This window comes from Acyrthosiphon pisum, chromosome A3 (genome assembly GCF_005508785.2).
Source record: "Acyrthosiphon pisum isolate AL4f chromosome A3, pea_aphid_22Mar2018_4r6ur, whole genome shotgun sequence".
NCBI lineage: Eukaryota > Metazoa > Arthropoda > Insecta > Hemiptera > Aphididae > Acyrthosiphon > Acyrthosiphon pisum.
In genome coordinates this window covers 11,962,881-11,983,077 of record NC_042496.1, presented here as the reverse complement: position 1 = coordinate 11,983,077, position 20,197 = coordinate 11,962,881, and the positions used below count along the sequence as shown (strand labels likewise).

The following is a 20,197-nucleotide window of genomic DNA, read 5'->3' as shown; positions in this document are numbered from 1 at the left end:
CATGTAATCTTCTGAACAAAATGTTTTTTATATCATGCATTTATACGTAAAAAAAACGAACTCAACACTGCATGTGGTACGACGTCTACTCAAATTAAAATTCCCATTAAAATAATAAATATTTTTTTGGTAACTATATAGATGCGACTTTAAAATTATTGGGATCTACCTTTTAAAATAAATTGTGATTTATAATATAAATATAATAATTGGATCATTATGTATAAACATTAAACAGGTATTCAGGTATTCTAGTGATTGAATATGAATAGAGGTATGTTATAATGTAGCAACGTAAAGATAATGTCACAATATAGTTATTGTCAATTTAACACAGTAGGTATACAAATAGTAATTTAATGTCGTTATACTATAGATAACAATTATTAGTTGTTTTCAAGCAATACCTGTGGATCAGACTGTTGATAAAGCAGTCAAGTGCTGTAAATTTACTAAACAGTTAGAATACCCAAATAATATTGTCTATGTTTATTTTTTTAAATATCTTTATTGATTTGGTGTTAAACAATTTAAAATTCAATATAAAATTAAAATAAATCAATCCTTTGATTAGTGGTAAAAACCATGAAGGAATACGGTACATTCCCTATTGACCAATGTTCATCTACAGACGATTTGAGCCATCCATGCTTTAATACAAATTCAGGTTCGTAAAAACACATTAACTACCTATTTATCGAACTCAGTCATACATTTTAACATTTGTCGAACAAAAATCTAATTATTTCTATACATTTTTTTATTTTTATTTAAGCGTATGGAAGTACATTTTACGTACCCTTGTCAATATAAAAATGTAATTTATTGCTTATTGTCACAAATAGATTATTGAATTAATAACATTATATTATATTAGGTAATACTTTTTTTTAATTTTAAATTAAGCCATTTGCTTTAGCCCTAACCTATAAATAATTTTTAAAGTTCTGTAACTCAAAACTATCGACTATTAAGCATGATAAACTTGATAAAATATAATATAATATGTATATAATATTATGTAGTTCTCGGATAACAAATGATAATGTTATTTAATATATCGGTACTTTAGTACTTATACATAGTTATAATAACCGAATTATAATCGAAGTAGGTTTGACTATGGTAGCTAAATTGTAGGTATATAAAATTTATGTCAATAAGTATTTTATTGAAAATTCAAGTGGATTATTACAATAATATAGGCACCTACTGTGTGTTTAAACAAAAGTTATTAGATATAATGTATTTTACAATTGATCAACGTTGAAACATGATGGGGAAATGTGGACAATTTATGGTCACCCCACGCTATATCAAAATTATATCGGTTTATCTTTCACCTGTGTGTAGCTCAATAGGTATATCTATTGTATACTCTCGTCACCTATATAATATAAAGGATAAATTATACGTAGTAAACCATTTAAGAATTTAAAAAAATAATAATTACCTATATGAAAAGTTCATGACAATAAATTCACAGTATATGACATTTATTCAAAACTGTTTGATGGTTATCTATAGTCTTTCTTATATTATCGATGGATAATTATTTATTTCCTGAGATTAATCATTTTGACGGTTTTAATTATATCAACGTTAGCTTTTTTTTTCGCTTCCTCATAGTGGACGCCTGAAGACCATAAGTCTATGTATGTTTTAAGAGTGTTTTGTAAATTAACAGTTTGATCTTGAAGTCAATGTGTATTGTATATTTTTATTTAAAACTGTACTTAACATACGAAGCCGGGTGTTCAGTTGAAGCCTATTAGTTGCTTAGTTTGATATTAATTTTTACAGTTTTACTTTAGTTGTAATTGAGGTAGTGGTACCACTAGATATAAAATGTATTTTTACTGTATTTTAAAACTATTTTAAAAAAAAAAACTTTATAGAAAGCTGTGTTAGAATGTGTCTATTTTTAAAAATCACATCAATCAACTTATCTGGAGAGATTTTCAAAATAATTTTATGAAATTCAAATATATTATAATATTATACAATACTATGTCACCAAATTTGACACTTATTCTGGACTAATCAAACAGAACGATATTTTTCCGGATTAAGTGGCAGCTTAATTGATTTGTTTGATTTAGTCCTGAGAATTTTATCTGAAATGTGCAGCTGTCTAGATTAAACGATGACTACTGTATTTATTACTACTCGAAGCCTAAGTTCAGTTCAATGCAATAACATGGCTAACAAAATAAAAAATTAAATATTAAATTTCCAAGCAAATTTCAAAATATTAAGAAACTTAAGCATAAATCTCGTTAAAAGCTTAAATATCTTGTATTTATTTATTTGTTTGTATAGGCTGTAGGGTAAAACTAGGTATATTCATGATGACTTAAAAAATATCTATCTAAATATATAGTTAGGTATTAAATTTTAGAAATTTGACTACATGCTATTAGCTTTTACACACAATTAATTGTACGTAAACCGACAGAAAAACCCCGTGTAGAATTTGACACAAATTTTAGGTTCACCGGTGAACTAATAATTTTCGTTATAAATATTATAGATAACGTAAACGAATATTTCGTAATTACCTTTATTACAACTTATCTAACTTCACCCCATATTATATAGATTTTATAATTATGAACCTTGAACCTTTATTTAAATTTTAATGGAAAATTTGTTTCCATGATAAACATTTAATACCTATTTCATTTTCCACATGTTATTAGATCAGATTAAATAAATTTCTAGTTTAGTATATACACTATACAAACAATGAGTTGTATTATAAATGCATTATCGATGCATAGTTGGGTTAATACTTTTACCTATAGATTAAATTACTTAAGAGTTCATCGACAAAACAAGTATAGGTACGTACAATAAAATAGTTCATAAGGTTAATTAAATAATTTAAAAAAAGTAAATTATGATAAATATTCATTGATAGAGTGCGGTATGTATAGGTATAGGTGCCTATAAACAAACCTATAATAATATATATAAAAAATAAACTTTCTATGTGAATAATTCAAATGTAAATGCTTTCCTGATAGATACCTGCTAACAAATAAATTTAACAAATACATTCCTTATTTTCTTAGCAATATTCAAAACAATATAGTATGAACTATGAGACTTAGGAGACTAACATTTTCTATTTTTAAACTACAAGCCAAATTTTTAATTCGAAATTTACTGAAGGTGTGAAAAATTATTTCGATTTAAATTTATTACAGACATGATGTAAATATTGTTCTTTAAATATTGAGAGAACATTTTTTTTATGTGCCAATTGTCAGTGAAAAATTAAAAGATTTTTAAATTTACTCAAATAATTTGAAGTCATTATTTTTTACCTCGCCATCACAAGTTACAGCACTTTTTAATGTTTTATTAAATATAATAAAAAAATGAAATAACATTACAAATTGTTTTAAAAATATCTTCATTACCTAATCAAATAATTAAAATTATATTTTCTTTTTGTCGTAAACACACAATTAAATCACCCGGAAATACTTAGTTCAAGATAACCTTTTTTGAAAATATCCAACTATAAGCGACATATTTCTATTAATTTAATACAGTACATTAAGACGTATTAAAAAACATCGAAACATATCTTTTCATTGAAAATTATTAAATTAAAATTTATCATTTTAGAACTTCATAAATATAATAAATAATAATATATACCTACATTGTAGATATTATAATACATTGATATTTGACTCAGCCTCTGCTAAAACAGTATGTAAATAAACTATTTGATTTACTTATTCTATTCAACGTCTATCTATAATCTAACAAAGTATGAAATAGGTTTTACAGATCACGTTTTGGGTTTTTGATGAATTGCCAAATTTTAATAAAATATTATAGCCCATTGGTATTGAATACAAAATAACTAAACAATGTATTAGATGGAAGCAAAAAAAATATAAGAAACATAACTCAAAAAACATAACTAAAGTGTATTGTGCGTATTGTTAATGGATTAAAATTATTAACGATTATAAAATGTATTTATCAAGTATGATCTTATGCCCATTATAATATGAAATCTTAAAACAGATTCTATAACATAAAGATATTTACGAAAAAAAACCAATACATTTAAACCAATGTACATATTTTATTTTTAATTGATATTATAATAATTTAAAACTTATTACATTTGTTTCAAATATTATATTTAAATGAACATAAATGTAATATAATCAGTTAAAAATTTAATGAAACTGGAAAACTTAGATCTATGCATTTAAAACAAAAAAAAATACTACTGATATCTTGCTTTTGTATCTAAAACTACATAAGTATAAATTACCTGCAGTAAAAATATTAAGTAGGTACCTACTTAGTAAATAACAATATAAATAATTATGAAAACGATAAACAAATAATCTGTATAGCTTAATTATTTTAAAGGTTTTATAGTAAAACAATTACAATTTACGTTAACATTTCAAAAAATATTTCTACGTGTCTCTACTCTGTATACACGCCTGCCGGCTGTCACCCTTAATCCATTTCAAGCATAATATTGAGTCCCGGAAACTTTTACCGAGCAATGGAAATGATTGTACTAGTGTTGTTGGTAGATTGGATAATAAAGTAAATTATTATTGGTCTACCAGTCAAATGCAGTCCATTCCAACAGCAAGTTATTTAGATCAATGCTATGCCATCTGCAATAAATTATTTATCTATTTACTTGTCACGACCTTTGTGAAATTATGCAGGAGCTTGTGTGGTTTTGGTGTCGTATAAACAGTGGGTACCTATCAATAAATCATGCAGTGGAAAAGTATAATCGAAAACACATTTGTAGATTGGTGGCTACTTGGTATTTTATTCGAAATGAAATGTCTTCAAACGTTGTTGTAAATAATTAAAATACCTACTTAGGTAAATCATAAAAATACATCGTTTTACAACAATGATATTATTTTAATAGTGCTGTGATGTGTACAAATGGAACAAACAATTATTGTAATGCCTAATATTATAATAAACATGTATTTTATAAAATGTATAAAAATACATACAATTAATACATTTAATGTGCAGCAGTAGCTTAATAGCTTAAGAAAATCGACGGTAACATAGTAATACAGATAACACATATTAACTCAATATCTCACTAAATAACATGGAAATATCCCTGCAAATAACACATAATAATGTAATTGATTTATTGATATAATAATTTAAAAATAAACCAAACCAAAGTTTGACATTTCTTGGTATACGTGGAATTCTAGCAAAAAAAAACAAGTTCAAGAAGAAGACCTTTCGAAAAAACATTTGAATACCTACCTACTATTATTAACATAAAACACAAACCATATTTTCTTTTAGTCTATAGGTATCCATTTTGTATTATATTAAATTTATCAAAATGTAAATTGTTTTTAAATATTCATTACTTCATTCGTTTATGAAAGATTTTTATGAACTCTTTTTTCTATGGTCCACGCCCATGCTATAAGAGATAGAGATAACAACGTTGGTGTAACGTCTTCTTAAAAATAATATTATATGAAGTTAAAAGTAATAATAGGTAAGTACATAAAACGTTAAAAAAATCAGTACACAATATATGTTCATAGTATAAATGTTCAAGTATCGTATAAAGTTATAAGTATAACAATTATTATTGTATATTCATTAAAACTAAACTAACTACTCGAAGCTTGCGTTATCAATCGCTTTTGATTAATGTTAATTTGATATTATTGTATATTTTATTTTTGTGTAATATATTTTGACAATGTATTTATTAAACATACTAAAATATTTATGTTAACTCAATTATATTCAATAATAAATGTTTAATATATAAAGCAAACATTTTTTTTATACATTTATGAATTTTTATAGTGCATTTAAAATATTTAAAATTAAATGCATCATGTTTCAGGACTTTGTATTATTTTTACTTTTAGTTGATTCCATTGAATTTCAAATAATTATGAAAATGAACAATAATAAAAAAGCCTTGATAATGACTGACCTATATGGCTATTGTATAATAATTCATAATCAATAAATACAATAACATTTTTTTTTATTGTGAGTTATCAAAAGATACATTTGGATTTTGATCTAATTAATTATAATTACTATCAAATGTCATCAACGAGACATATTCATCACAATGTTATTTATTTATTTTGCTCAAATAACGTTGCACACAATTTCTATATAATTAAAATATTAAATATGACGCATATTATGAAAATAAATTGTTGTGCTGGACAGTTGAATACTTTATAGTTACCTATAGTTCATACATTTATTTATTGATAGCATTAAAATATTTTTTGAAAGTCCTCATTTAATTAATATTTTATAAGTTAAACTAATAAAACGTAAATCCTAATCGTCGGTAAAAAATTAAATAAATGAAGCGGCATCTTAGTATAATAGTTTCTTATAGTCTTATACAGGGTGTTTCACATACTCACCTTCATTTTTGTTTTAACAATGAATTTATTAAAATACTGATTTTTAGGATTTTCAAGTATAATACCTATTAAGGATAATGTTACTTTTAATAAAGTAAAAACTTTTATTTAAAGTTAATATTGTGGATTGGTAGCATAATTCACTAACATAATGAAATTAATCTGTAATATCTACAATATTTATCTATTAACATTTTAAAATTAGTGAAACTTATCAGAGTGTAATAATTAATAAATACCTGATACATTTTTGGAAATTTCGTTTTTAAGGGCTTGGAATTAAATACTTTAATCCTTAGTATATACCTATTATATGTTAATAACACGGGGACTGCTAGTTCACATTTGTATCAGTATAATATTATACCAACATTTATAGAAAACAATATTGATTTTCATTTGAAATACGATGTTTGTATTTACATTCATTATTAAATGTTATAAAGATAAATCTAAGTTTTTTTAATATAGACCGTCTTCCCGCTTCCGTATATACTTAAATATTCCAGAAATCGTAATTTGAATACATTCATTATTAAAGAAAAAAATAGGGGTGTGCATCTTTGGTGAAGCACTATGTATATTATAATATAGTTATTTATTTTGAAAAATACCCCTTTTTTTTATTTCTTCTTTCTATGCGTATTATATCAAAAATTATTCATTTTTTTATATAATAATGTTTTTATACTTTTTGATTATTATAAACCTTAATTATAATTATATATTGTGAATATTGTAATTTTTTGAATTTATTATCATATCAATTGTACAATCAATATCTATATTTCTACAGTTGTAATCATCAAAAATGTATTGTTGTATTCAATTTAAGAAGCTACTAAACCTGCTATATTTAGTTACAACGATTTTTTAATTTATAAGGAAACCGTCGTTAGTACAAATACATAAACACTGATATTATTATTATGTTGTTACTCAGGCTACTCTATTATAATATTATATACACATCGATAATTACATACTGTGTGATAAACTGTACGTACTACAATAACAATCAAAGAGATGAGTAAGCATGCATAATTTCAGATAAGGTAAAATTAATAATTATCTGCCGAAATGTATCATGACATAATAATATAATATTATACCAATAATGATTGACCTCATATACACAAATTGATAACAATTATTCTTAGTACCTAGTATTAATCATATTATGGTATGGCCCAACTAAAATCCAAACTTCATAGGGGATAGGGATTTCCTTAATCAAATATGGTGATGAATTAAGCATCGTGGAGGGGATACATCATAGGGTTATCCCGCCTATTTTTAAGTAATATAGTGATGTGACACCTGTTGCTGGCGCTGCTGAAGCATAAACATATTTTATAGTAATTCAGTGCGCGCGTTTTAGTCCAGCAATAGTGAAACACACGCCGTGCAGTAGTTAAATTTCAACGTATCATTAACTTACAGACAAAACAATCTCAATCATGCCTAGATCAAAAGGTAAGCTAAACACTTAATTTTTATAATTCTGATTTATATTTATTCTTTTAAATTTTTCGTAAATCAATTTTTTGAAGTATCAAGTTTGATTGTAAATTGCTGTTTGTTATGAAAAAAATAATGATATAAAAAAATGTTTGTATAAAAATAAAAATTTAACTATTTTAAATACAACTTATTGTTGTGAAAAACGGATACAGTTATACTTGCATATAATCCACTATTACACTTTTCAATTACATTTTCTGATTTAGATTAATGATTTTAATTATAATTTATTATTAATCTTCATAACGTTAAGTAAAAGTACATTTTGAACTTTTTGCAAATCAATTATTGTTACTATGCCACTTTTATATTTAACATAAAAAAGCGTATCTAATAATTCTTAATTATAAAACATTTTTCGTTTACCAAATTTTTGAAACAGTCAGAATTTGTTTTTCTTTATTGGTATGTTTAATCATGAACACATTTTACTAGTATTAACTAGTCTTCATGATTTTAATATAAATTAAAAACAAATAAACAATACTAGCTTTTGTTAACTAATAGGTACATACACCTATACACCTATACTATACATTTATACATTTTATTGTTTATAATAACTATTGAAAGACAACAGTTCAATTTATAAATTAAGATAATTAATATTTAGCAATTTAAATAAAATATATAAACGTGAATTAAATGCGATTTTGAATTATGTATTGATATTGAATTTCTTTCAAAATAAACTGCAATATGTAATAGTGCCCACCTACCTTTTCTTAATTTTGTAAACTATAATCCAACGATGTAAAATAAATATCTATACCAGTATTAAAATGTAGACATTTGTATATAATTTTGAATACCAGTATCCTTTGTTACCGTGGGTTTTTATTTGATAAAACAAAAATAAATTATATCAAATTTGTGTATGTTAACTATTTTGTCTAACAGACTGAGGTAGATTGAACATTTATTTTTTTAAAGGATCATTTGTTTACAATTTTATTTTTAAATATTATGTTAATATTCTCATATTATGTTTGAATAAATTACTAATAATGTATACAAAAATTAAATCATTGAATTATAATATATTTACACAAAATAATTATTGCTCAAGGTATAGGTATATTGTTGAACTTATATTAATATATTAATATTTGTAAATCTAAATTATGTTTGAAGTTCATTTAAATTGTGTGCTCAATTAGGTAGGTACATATATTTTAACTTTGTATAGCACATTATGATTACTGCGAAAATTCCATAAAAACAATTCATGTTATAATTTTTTTTTATTTGATAACTGAATGAGATATCGATTTATTAATTATTTTATTACAACAAAACTAACTACGTGTCTACGGTCACAATAAAATAATAAAAAAAACCTACTTATAATATTGAATTTCTATAAATATTAAATATATATTATTATCTAAACAGTTTACTAGATGAGGCTTGAAATAATTTTATTTTGGTAATTAGATGTACCTAGGTGTCTATAATTTGTTACTATTATGGTATGAGTTTAGGTTACCTACTTACTATTTATAATGAAAATATTGTTTTGTGGATAACTATTTTTTACAAAATATTAGGCACCTAAATGTACTGTTTCTTAAACACTTTTATGCTTGTCCATTAGGACTATTCTTATGTTACTCGGCGTCTGAAAATTAACGGACCTTTTATTGTTCACGTTAAATGAATATTTCAACCTTCAAAAAAGTTGTAGCAACTAAAATTCATTTCGCTCGTTGAAAGCACACAATCAACGATTGTAAACAATTAAATACATCTGTTTTGTATTTTTCCGTCTCCCGAATAATTATTTATCATTAAAAAACAAAACAAACCAAATTACACATACGTGTTGTAGTAGGTACTATAGGTCTCTTCAATGCATGTATGTTAGGTACCTAGTATATAGGTAGGTACTATAAAAAAAATAGGCATATTTTTGACCTAATTTTACTCGTATAATAGGTTATAGTATTATAGTCAACCATATCTATTTATATTTAACTGTATATTAAGTGCGATTACATTTCATTTTCACCTTACCCGAAGAATTAATTACACTTTTTGGAACAATGTATTGTATAAAGTAAATTAATTAGTGTACATATACTAATTGTGCGAATAACCAACGGAAGTTTTAACAAACGATAAAGTAATGCCGTAACGGAATGTTACAATTCCGTTCTAAGAAAAGATAAAAAACATTAAAGTACTTTAAAAATATTATAAACAAAATATATGAAATATGTATATTAAATTTACTACCTAGATTAATTTTATTGATTACGAGTTGATTTTATTTAGATATTCTGTAAAGTGATAATAAAACTTAATTTTAAAAAAAAGTTTACATTTTTACAAAACATAATAAACAGATTTTTAAGAGGTAGACAACTGATTAATATATTTTATTACCTATGTTCTTTCATATACCTATTCTATGGTTAAATACAATCAAATAAAGACATTAATCTTTTTATTATTTTGTTTGTGCTCGTAAACAATATATTTTATTGATTAATCCAAACGATAGCTATAGGATCATATAATAATTTATGAATTCGCTATTTTTGCATATTATAGATATGTACATATTTTATTTAAATTTAAGACTAGGAATCTGTCTTGTGTTGTAGTGTTGTTACGAAACTATTTCGATGGGAACTATCGCAATACAGATGTCTTGTTATTTGTTTTAAATATTCAAGAAATTTAAGTTGTCAAAACCGTTCTTACCATTCTATCTACGCGACTACTCATCTACAATATATTATGCTCACTAATGTCGCTTGAAGTGATTTGAGATTTCATGATTTCATTTAACACGTCATACATAGTAATATAGTATACCTCCGTTATAATCACTCCATGCTAAATATAAACTAGCCAACAAAAACATAACGTTTAAAAGTTTTCAATCTAAACATAGCTTTCGTATAACCCCTTTTTATTATCAAGTCTTCATATACTATTTATTGTATATTTATTTGTCAGCTGAGTCGTATAATATATTCACTATAATTTAAAATGTATATTTTATAAAAATCACACACATAATAATGATATTAAAAAGAAAATACTTAGGTAATACAAACCTGCCATCTGGAATTATCAAAATATTATACTGGGATAATTATCATTTTTTATAAAATTATGTAATTTATAAAAAGTGTAGGTGATTCATAGTTTTTAAAATTAAAATATTATTAAATATAATATATTCAAACATGCAGAATTTACAATCGATTTTATGGAAATCATGAAAAACAATAATGAGAAGAAGTAATTATACGTATTATAACAACTTTTTTTAATCATAATATGGTAATCAATGTAGAATTGTTGACGATACTGTTGAAATTCAATGATCCACAATTCATCATTATTTCTTTTAACATAATATTATAAAGAACGCAACCACTTTATTGTATTAAGACAATCACCGCAATAGTATCCACTTGCGGGTCACTTAACAAGTGACCCTCTTTTCGTATTTACCAAATTAATCATTTAACTATATTTATTTAATACTCCCCCGAACTAGTTTCTCAATAATTTTCAAGTTCGTAAAACAAAAATATTTTAGACAAAATATAAACGTACTATAAAATTATAGTAGAATTTTTAATACCTATGCGTTTAATGTGTACCCGAATGATCTTACGTTTGTTTGTTCACACCTGGTACCTATACATATTATGCGACGCAATATGTAGGTACAATTTATTCAACGATACAAAATAATACGTTCATGGCAAGTGTGTTCAACAATAAGTTAAAATGGTTTGTTTTCAACGATTACGGAGCCCATTTAATCGAAAACAAATAAAATATCATTTTTTTTTCGTTGCTACGTAGGTACCTACCTCATATCTAATTTATGAAACTGTTCAATAAGTACCTAATATCTAACCATTTTATAATATATTGGGTCGCGGAATTCGGTGTGTAAATAATAATATGTTCATATTATACCTTCAACAGTTTTACCTACATCAAACTTGAATTCAATATTCTGCTAAACATATATAAAACCTATAAGATATTTAAAAACAAGAATTTTCCATCAGAATACATATTTTTTTTTTAAGTAATTCAAGTAATAAATTAACTATTAAGTTAGGGACCAAAAATACCGTTAAAATAAAACTGAAAATACATTAATCGTAATAAGATTCAAAAAATACCTTTGTTTGTATTGTGATATAATATAGGCTGTACCTATATAGGTCATTTTTCAAATTAGAAATTGTAGTTTCTTTAATTTAGATACTTTATAGTATTTAAGTATTTCTCTTCACTAACATTTGTCTATTATTATATTGATATTCATATATGATAAAAGTGGATAAATTATTTTGTTATAATTTCATTTTTATTGTTAGTTTTAATAACTAATAAATAAATACGACTACCCGTTGTATCCTATTACATTTAACTATTTACGTATAAATTTAAATTTTTTGCAAACTGTAATCATTAAAACAGATATTTATAAATTTAATAATTGCGTTTATTCAAAATTGTATAAAAAATTATAACAAAGTAGGTGTGTACCTACTTAAAATTTAATTTAATTGCAGTGTGTGTGGATTCCATTGTGATAATATAAGTATTAGTATATAACAAATGTAAAGAATAATTTATTTATGGTTCGTACTTTGTTAAATGAGCTATGTTCCAGATAGGTACCTACTACTCGTTAGTTTGTTGAAATAAATATACTTTAGTTAGTATACGTTACTAACTTAACCTACTTACTAAAATTGAAATGGAATTATTATTTTTTTTTTTTTTTTTGTTTTTATCAAGTTTTATTTACTTTTGTCAATTTTTTAACACTTTACGTAGAATATGGTTTTGTTATGACTCCTTTATTAAAAAATACGATGAAAATAAAAGTTATTATATCTCAAATTTAATTTCCGGTTATTTAATAGCTGCGACGTTTGTAAAATCTTTGTACTTTAATCTATATTACCTTAGTACGTTTGATTTTTTTCTAAATTATTTAACTTTGAATTTCGGTGTTATTTTTGGTGTTCGGTGGTACCGTTTTCAATCTTAATTATTTATTTTTTTATTCCTCGTGAAGTATTCGTATTTATTTTCATTTTCACAAGTATTTAAGTGTAATTTTGATAAGAATATTATATTATGTTATTCCTACAGGCTCCACTGATAGTCTAACCTGGTATTCTAAAGCAGTACTGTAAATTATTATTGTAAAACATTTTTTGATGATAATAGTGGAAGAATGGCCAATTAGTGTAAGCCGTTTAAATTTAACGCTTCTTTTGTATAATTTTTTCTTTGAATACCCAAGTGTCTTAACTTCTACGCATTTCTGAATTAACTTGGATCTCTTTCAAAATGTTTAATGGAGAAAGATATCAGAATTGTTGCAAGTTCCTGTAAAATAGACATAAAAAACTGCGCATTTGGGATGCTTAAAATTTTTTTCTCGAAAGAACTTAAATCATTCACCACACTTATGTAAATTTTATTTCAAATTTAAAACGTTTCATTTAAAAAAATAAAGGCTCTAATATTGTACGGTTAGGTTATTATTTTATGACCATAATATACCAATTTATCTAAGTACCTATTATATATAATAATATATTTGTCTATTATATTATTATATAATTGTAAATTGTAAATTCTAATAATATATTATGTTTTTACATTTGACTAATTATTTTAAGATTGAGGGAATTTATAAGACTGTGTCGATTAGGTACCCTGAGGGTTCCTCCTGAATTTACTGAAATTCAGGCTTGCCCTTTTTTAAGTGAGTAGGTAGTAGGTGCTTCCGAAATGTGTGGAGTATGATAGTAATTGTAATTGTATTGCAGTTGAAACAAATTGTATTAGTTTGCTCGTTGTTGAGTGAATTAGGCTATTATTGTTTTGAGGTTGAGAAAATATATTTGTTTGGTTTTAATTGTTTTTACTTGTTAGATAATTTTTCACTCACTTCAACAATTTTCAGATTGATTGACATTCTTTTATTGTCGTATTGAAGTTATCATTTAGAATTCTTAATTTAATTAGAGGTAATCAATGTATTACAAAGGATTAAGCTCCTTAGTATTGTTTGTTATCTTTTATTAAAATTAAGTGGTAATGTTAAATTATACACGAAGCACTTAAAAGCTATAAAAATAAATTTATACAAATTAGATTATACCATAATTGGAACTATAAATAATTTGACGTTTTAATGTCCATCGTTAGTTATTATTGTGATGTGGTTAACATAGTTTTCCTATTGACAATTATTGAAAATTGTATCTTAATTGACAGATTTGACTGTAACTTGCCGTGGTACAACTAATCATTATAAAAATTACATAATTTAGTTTAAAAATCTTAAATTGAATAAATTATTGCACGTTAAACACCTGTGTTTTTATGTATTATAATTATAATAAAAAGCTAAGATAATAAAGCTAATTGTTTATCTCATTACGAAAATCGTTAAGACATATTAAATTCTTATTTAATTCAAGGTTTGTACATGGTATATTTTATTTATCTTTAAATTAAACATATTTTACTCAATGTACACGTGGATAATATCACAAGTAAAATAATTATTAATTTTTTTTTATGCCATTTTCTTAAAAATTGCATCGTGACATAATTTGTTTCTAATGTTTGGCTATAGTTACTAATACCATAATATATTTATATATGCATAAGTTTTGTGAACTGATTCGAACAAAAACTCAATAGGTTAGGACGTTGAGTCAGATCGAATAGTTAGTTATTGAATCAGTATATTATGATTTGTGTACTTAAATGAAAATTAATACAAATTACCTATTTGTTTTTTTTTGTATTTATCATGTTGGTATCACTGACTAATTACATTTTCTGTTATAATTATTGAATTGATATTTGATATTTAATTTGCTTTTTTCACTACGAGAGGTAACTACTAACTTGTTATTCAATATATCACACTTTATTTTAAACACATTTTTCTTCAAGGAGCTAGTTTTTAGCCATATACTTACAATTATTTTTTTAGCTGTCATATTATTTTTCTTTTGGGTAACTACTGTAATTATATTTATTATATTATATAAATCAACGGTAACGTTATAAAAATGAAAAATAATATTAATTATAATTATAATATAGCCTACCTATTTATTTTCTAAAAATCTGTATGTTTAATTTTGTTTTAGTTGTACATGGTATGATAGCAATGGACGACGTATCAGACAATAACAAAATATGGAGAATGCTGTTTGCCGAATTTTTGGGCACGGCTATTCTATTGTTTCTTGGTTGTGGCAGCATTATGTGGCTTAACGGTTCAACTAATTCATCAGATATCCTAGCAATCTCTCTGACTTTTGGTTTCACAATAGCAACACTAGTACAGGTAAATACGATAGTTAATATGATAATTAAATTTAAGATCGATCACGAAAACAGTAATAATATACATCGTACGTAGTTCAATTATTACAGTTCAATGTTACATATACAAATTAGATCGTGCAAACAATGAGCGTATAGGTTATAGCCTATACCTACCGAAATATTTACACACGTGCAAATACAAGTGTAAAACTTTGGGGGACCAAAAAATTTTTTCTTAATACATTTTAACATACCTATCGAAATATATAATCGAATACAACTCTACGTTTTTGTTGATGACAAACTGATTGTCTTTGCTCTGGTAAATACTAATTCAAGATCATAAGTTGAAAAACCAGATTATTTAGACCATTAGGTTTTCATAGTTTCTATAGTCTCTGTACGTTTAATAATCATATAATAATTTAAAACACTGTAATATTATGTATTGATTTACAGTTGAAATTATTGTATTTATTAGAGGTATCTTGCCTACAATTAATTCGTATATTACATTATTTTTCTTATTTTTCTATAAATATTTGTCCTATTCTATACTTTATAGTGAAAAAATAACGGTAATTGTGTTTCCGAGTGGGATGAAGCAGTGCTAACAAGCGTCATCGCCAGTTTATAGGTACCTATATAGTACAGGCCCGAGTGCAGAAGGAAACGGAAAATTATTGCACCTTTACTCATCCCTAATAATACAGTAGTCTTTAGTGTGGACAAATTAACTGTTGTAAAATCAACCTACTGGTTGTATATATAAAGCACCTTGACTAAAAAATATATTCAGAAATTATATTTTTACATTTAGGTGCAATTAAATCAATTTATTTATTTTATGTGTATTGAATTCTCTATAAGTTAACTAATATAAACATAAAAAAAATACTTACATTAAATGTATTTGTAATGCTAGATGATTGATTTATAAACGTTCGATCTAATATTATAAGGTACATTAATTATTACCACAAAATTGTATATACCAACTATATCTATGGTTACGGATATTAAGGATAAACATATTCAAATGTAGGCACTTCTTATAAAGTGAAACATAATATTTGAAGGACACAAGAACAAAACAAATCGAATAAAAAAATTTAATATTTTTTCTTCTTATTATGATATTATACTATATTTTGTCATACCTATATCTTAATACCTATATAGGTACCTAATACACTTTTATAGTTTTATTGTATTATTGTGTAAAGAAAATTTAAAGGAAAAAATTGAGGAATATAATACGCATAATATAATACGAGTACCAATAACATAATATTATGTTTATCTGTTGAAAATTACAAACCACGCATTCATACGTCTTCATTGTTCCAATTATACTTGCCAATATAATTTGTAATATTGTAATTCATATCTACGAAGGTATGAACATAATATTATGTTGTTTTTTGCAAGCGTAGAAAACGATTAATAGTGTATGCAAAAATAAGTTAATTGGAAATTATCCATACTGATTTAGTTAACAATTGTATTATATTTTATTTACGTTTATTAATAACATGCGTTTACCACCAATCTATTATATAAATATATTCATTTTGTTTTATTCATGAGAAGTTTTATTTTACTGAAAATTCTATTTTAGATATTCGGTCAGACCAGTGGATGTCATATCAACCCAGCAGTCACGGTTAGCTTTTTGGTGAGCGGCCAATGCTCTTTTTTGAAATCTGCTCTGTACATAGCTGCACAGTGTTTGGGGGCTATAGCCGGTATCTACCTTCTAGAAGTGAGTGAACTCTTCTGTTTTGATAATATTAGTTGTATATTATATTATAATACGTATATAAGCCACAATGTATAGATACTTATTAATATTTTTATATATACCAACAAAATACACATACATAAAACATACACGGTACCTATGTCAGACATATATTATGTATTAAATGTTGTTTATTAATTAGACATTTCGTGAAATAATTTTCAGTGTTATTGTTATGATTGAGTGAGTGATTGGACAGTGTTTAAGGGGTGGGCAATTGCCTGATACCAGGTTGAACATAAGGGGTGGTACTATTTTGTATGAGTGTTTTGTTTTAATATAATATATCATTTTTGTAATGTACCTACATATTTTGGATAGTATATTGCATTGTCAATTCGTAGTTGGAAATTTAAAAATTAAGTTTATTTATCATTGTTATTGTAAGTGGTGTGAAAGTGTTTACACGTGTTTACATGTATGAATGGTACTATTATATTATTATTATTAGTCATTAGGACCGAGACAAGTCCTATTAACCTACATTTTTTTTTTTATTGTGCATGCAACACGCAGTTTGGCCAAAGTACCAAAATGTCCAAAATAAGCCCTAAACAAATTGTAAACACTAATACTTTGAAATTTTCGTCATCATACAAAAAGTATTATTTTGCTTAAACAACATGTTTTTTGTGTATCTACCTCAAACTTCAAAGCTATAGTACTCATTAGCTCCTTAGCTTTGTTTTCAAACAAATCAATACGACCCTGTGTTTATGCTTTAATGAAACAATTTCATACATCTTTTGAAATTATCTTCGAAACGTGTCTACCTCCCTGTATAACCTACGGGCTGTACGCCTACAAGGCACATATTTATAAGATCTTGAACAGTATTTTGTATTTCACGATTTGTCAAGTTCTAAAAAAAAGAGCACTTTAGTACAACTGTGTATTCAAACAGTTCTAAAAATGCAAAAATATGCAAAATAAAATTATCAGAATCGTTTAGGTCATTAAACACATTTTCATATCAGCTAGGTATTATTTTCACTTGCTACATGGGGGCTAAGCAAAGTGCTATATGGGGGCTAAGCAATCTGTTACATGGGGGCTAAGCAATGCGACAGCAGTACCGCCTCCATGTAATGGTTTTTTGCAGAAGAAAAAAGGTATTATTTTCACTATACATTAAAAAAGATGCCAAACCATATAAATACCTGTCCTAATTAATATATACAATTTATACGATATTTAAGGATTTATACTTTTATAATTATTAATTTGTATTTGTTTAATACTGGGCAGTGGACACCAACCTATATGTCTTGCTTTGGTAGTGATTATATCGCGATTGAATATAACGTCCAAGCATCTCGATAAAGGGTTTCAGGGTGGCCAATTTTCCAAGAGTTAATATAAATAATTAAACTCTCACTAATTATTAATTATTATGCTAATATTTGATCTTTTATAAAAAAAATTCTAGTAACAAAATATACAAAAAAAGTTTGTCTTAGCTTAAGTAAAATAAAATATGTCAAACCCCTAAAAAAGTGCCGCGGGGTGCCAAAATTCTAAATACGGCCCTGAGTGGCTGGGTATAATACGATATTATTTTTAAACTTAGTTCCACTGTTTTTTTTTTTAACAATTGTTAATTTTCCACCACAGAAATTTTGCATACTTCAATGTTAACCTTCAATGTGTAAAAACTATTGCATTTTAACCTTAAAAAATATGCTTTAATTAAGTAGAGAACACGGGGAAAATAATATACACATACATATTATTATGTTGTTTATTTTATAATATAAATCAAATTTATTTCTAGTTGCTTATCAACTGATCTATGTCACCATTAAATTAAAGTTACATAATATTATAACTTTTCCCACAATGTAATTAAGGTATAAATTATAAATAATTAGCTGATATTATTATAAATATTGTATAATACCCATATGAGTCATATGTATTTATATCATTGAATCAGAGAAAATCATTTTTATTTTGTTAAAACTTAAAATAAAACGTTTTTATAACTTTCGGAAAAGATAATATTATGTACCATATTTCCATACAAATCAGTGTCTGTAATGTTAATGCATTATATGACATTTCAATGATTCGGAACTATTTGATTATAATAATTATTGTGCTGTTAATTTAAATTTTACATTGTATTTATACATAAAAAAAAAAACCACTGGGCACATAACAATTCTGAATTTATTAGCTATTGTTGCAATACATTTTAATCTGATATTTCATGAGCAATGTTCTTGACTTTAGCATGCATATAATATTATATAAAATACAATTCGTTCATGATTTGAAAGGATTCATTTTAAATTTAAATTTATATTAATATAATGTAAACAGTTTTTATTTAGAAGAATTAAAATAAACACTTGAATAAGCGAATCCATTATTGAAAATTACATGGATTTTTCTCAACGTTACTGCAATAATATGTCGTAGTCACTCTAACTTTAAACATTTAATTAATTATTATACGATTTCAGATTTAGTGATTAAATATATTTAATTTTCATTTTATTTAGTTTGTTACTCCAGACGCAGTAACTAAAGGCTTAGGAAAGACAGACATAAACACACTGCTTCAACCGGGACAAGGATTCGTCGTAGAAGCATTCATTACCTTTATTCTAGTGTTGGTTATTCACTCGGTCTGCGATGAAGCCAACCGAAGCAACATAGTTACGCCGTCCATTTCCATAGGTCTGACCATTGCTGCCGCCCACCTAGCAGCGGTAAGTAATGCACACACTCTATAATTTTATTTCTCTAAAGTATATGATCGCAAATACATATCTCGGTAGTTCGTAAAATCATTTCGGTGTGCCAAATAGTTTTGACATATTTTATTCTTGATTAAAAATTATTTATTTTTAATTTAACCCTCGGCAATAGTGGTCTGTGGGATGGGTTTACATTTTACATCATTACTAGTTGTAATATTGCATAACTGTTAACAAATGCGAATATACGTATATTATATAGTGTATATTCAACGACCAAGAGATATTAAATAGGCTGAGACGGTTGAGTAGATATGTTGGTATCAACAATGAATTTGATTGTGGAAGAGATAGAGTCAAAG

The 20,197-nt window shown here is 25.3% G+C and overlaps 1 protein-coding gene across 4 annotated transcripts; it reads left to right on the top strand.

The window, feature by feature from the left end:
- Window positions 1–441: 441 nt before the first annotated feature.
- LOC100573582 (aquaporin AQPAe.a-like) lies at window positions 442–19,847 on the top strand (the record flags this gene model as incomplete). Of its 4 annotated transcripts, none has more annotated exon segments than XM_008188403.3 (4): window positions 442–667; window positions 15,146–15,345; window positions 16,948–17,091; window positions 19,638–19,847. In XM_008188403.3, coding segments are annotated over 4 exon segments (636 nt in total), but the record flags the coding sequence as incomplete, so codon positions are not given.
- Between the last annotated feature and the right edge of the window lie 350 nt (window positions 19,848–20,197).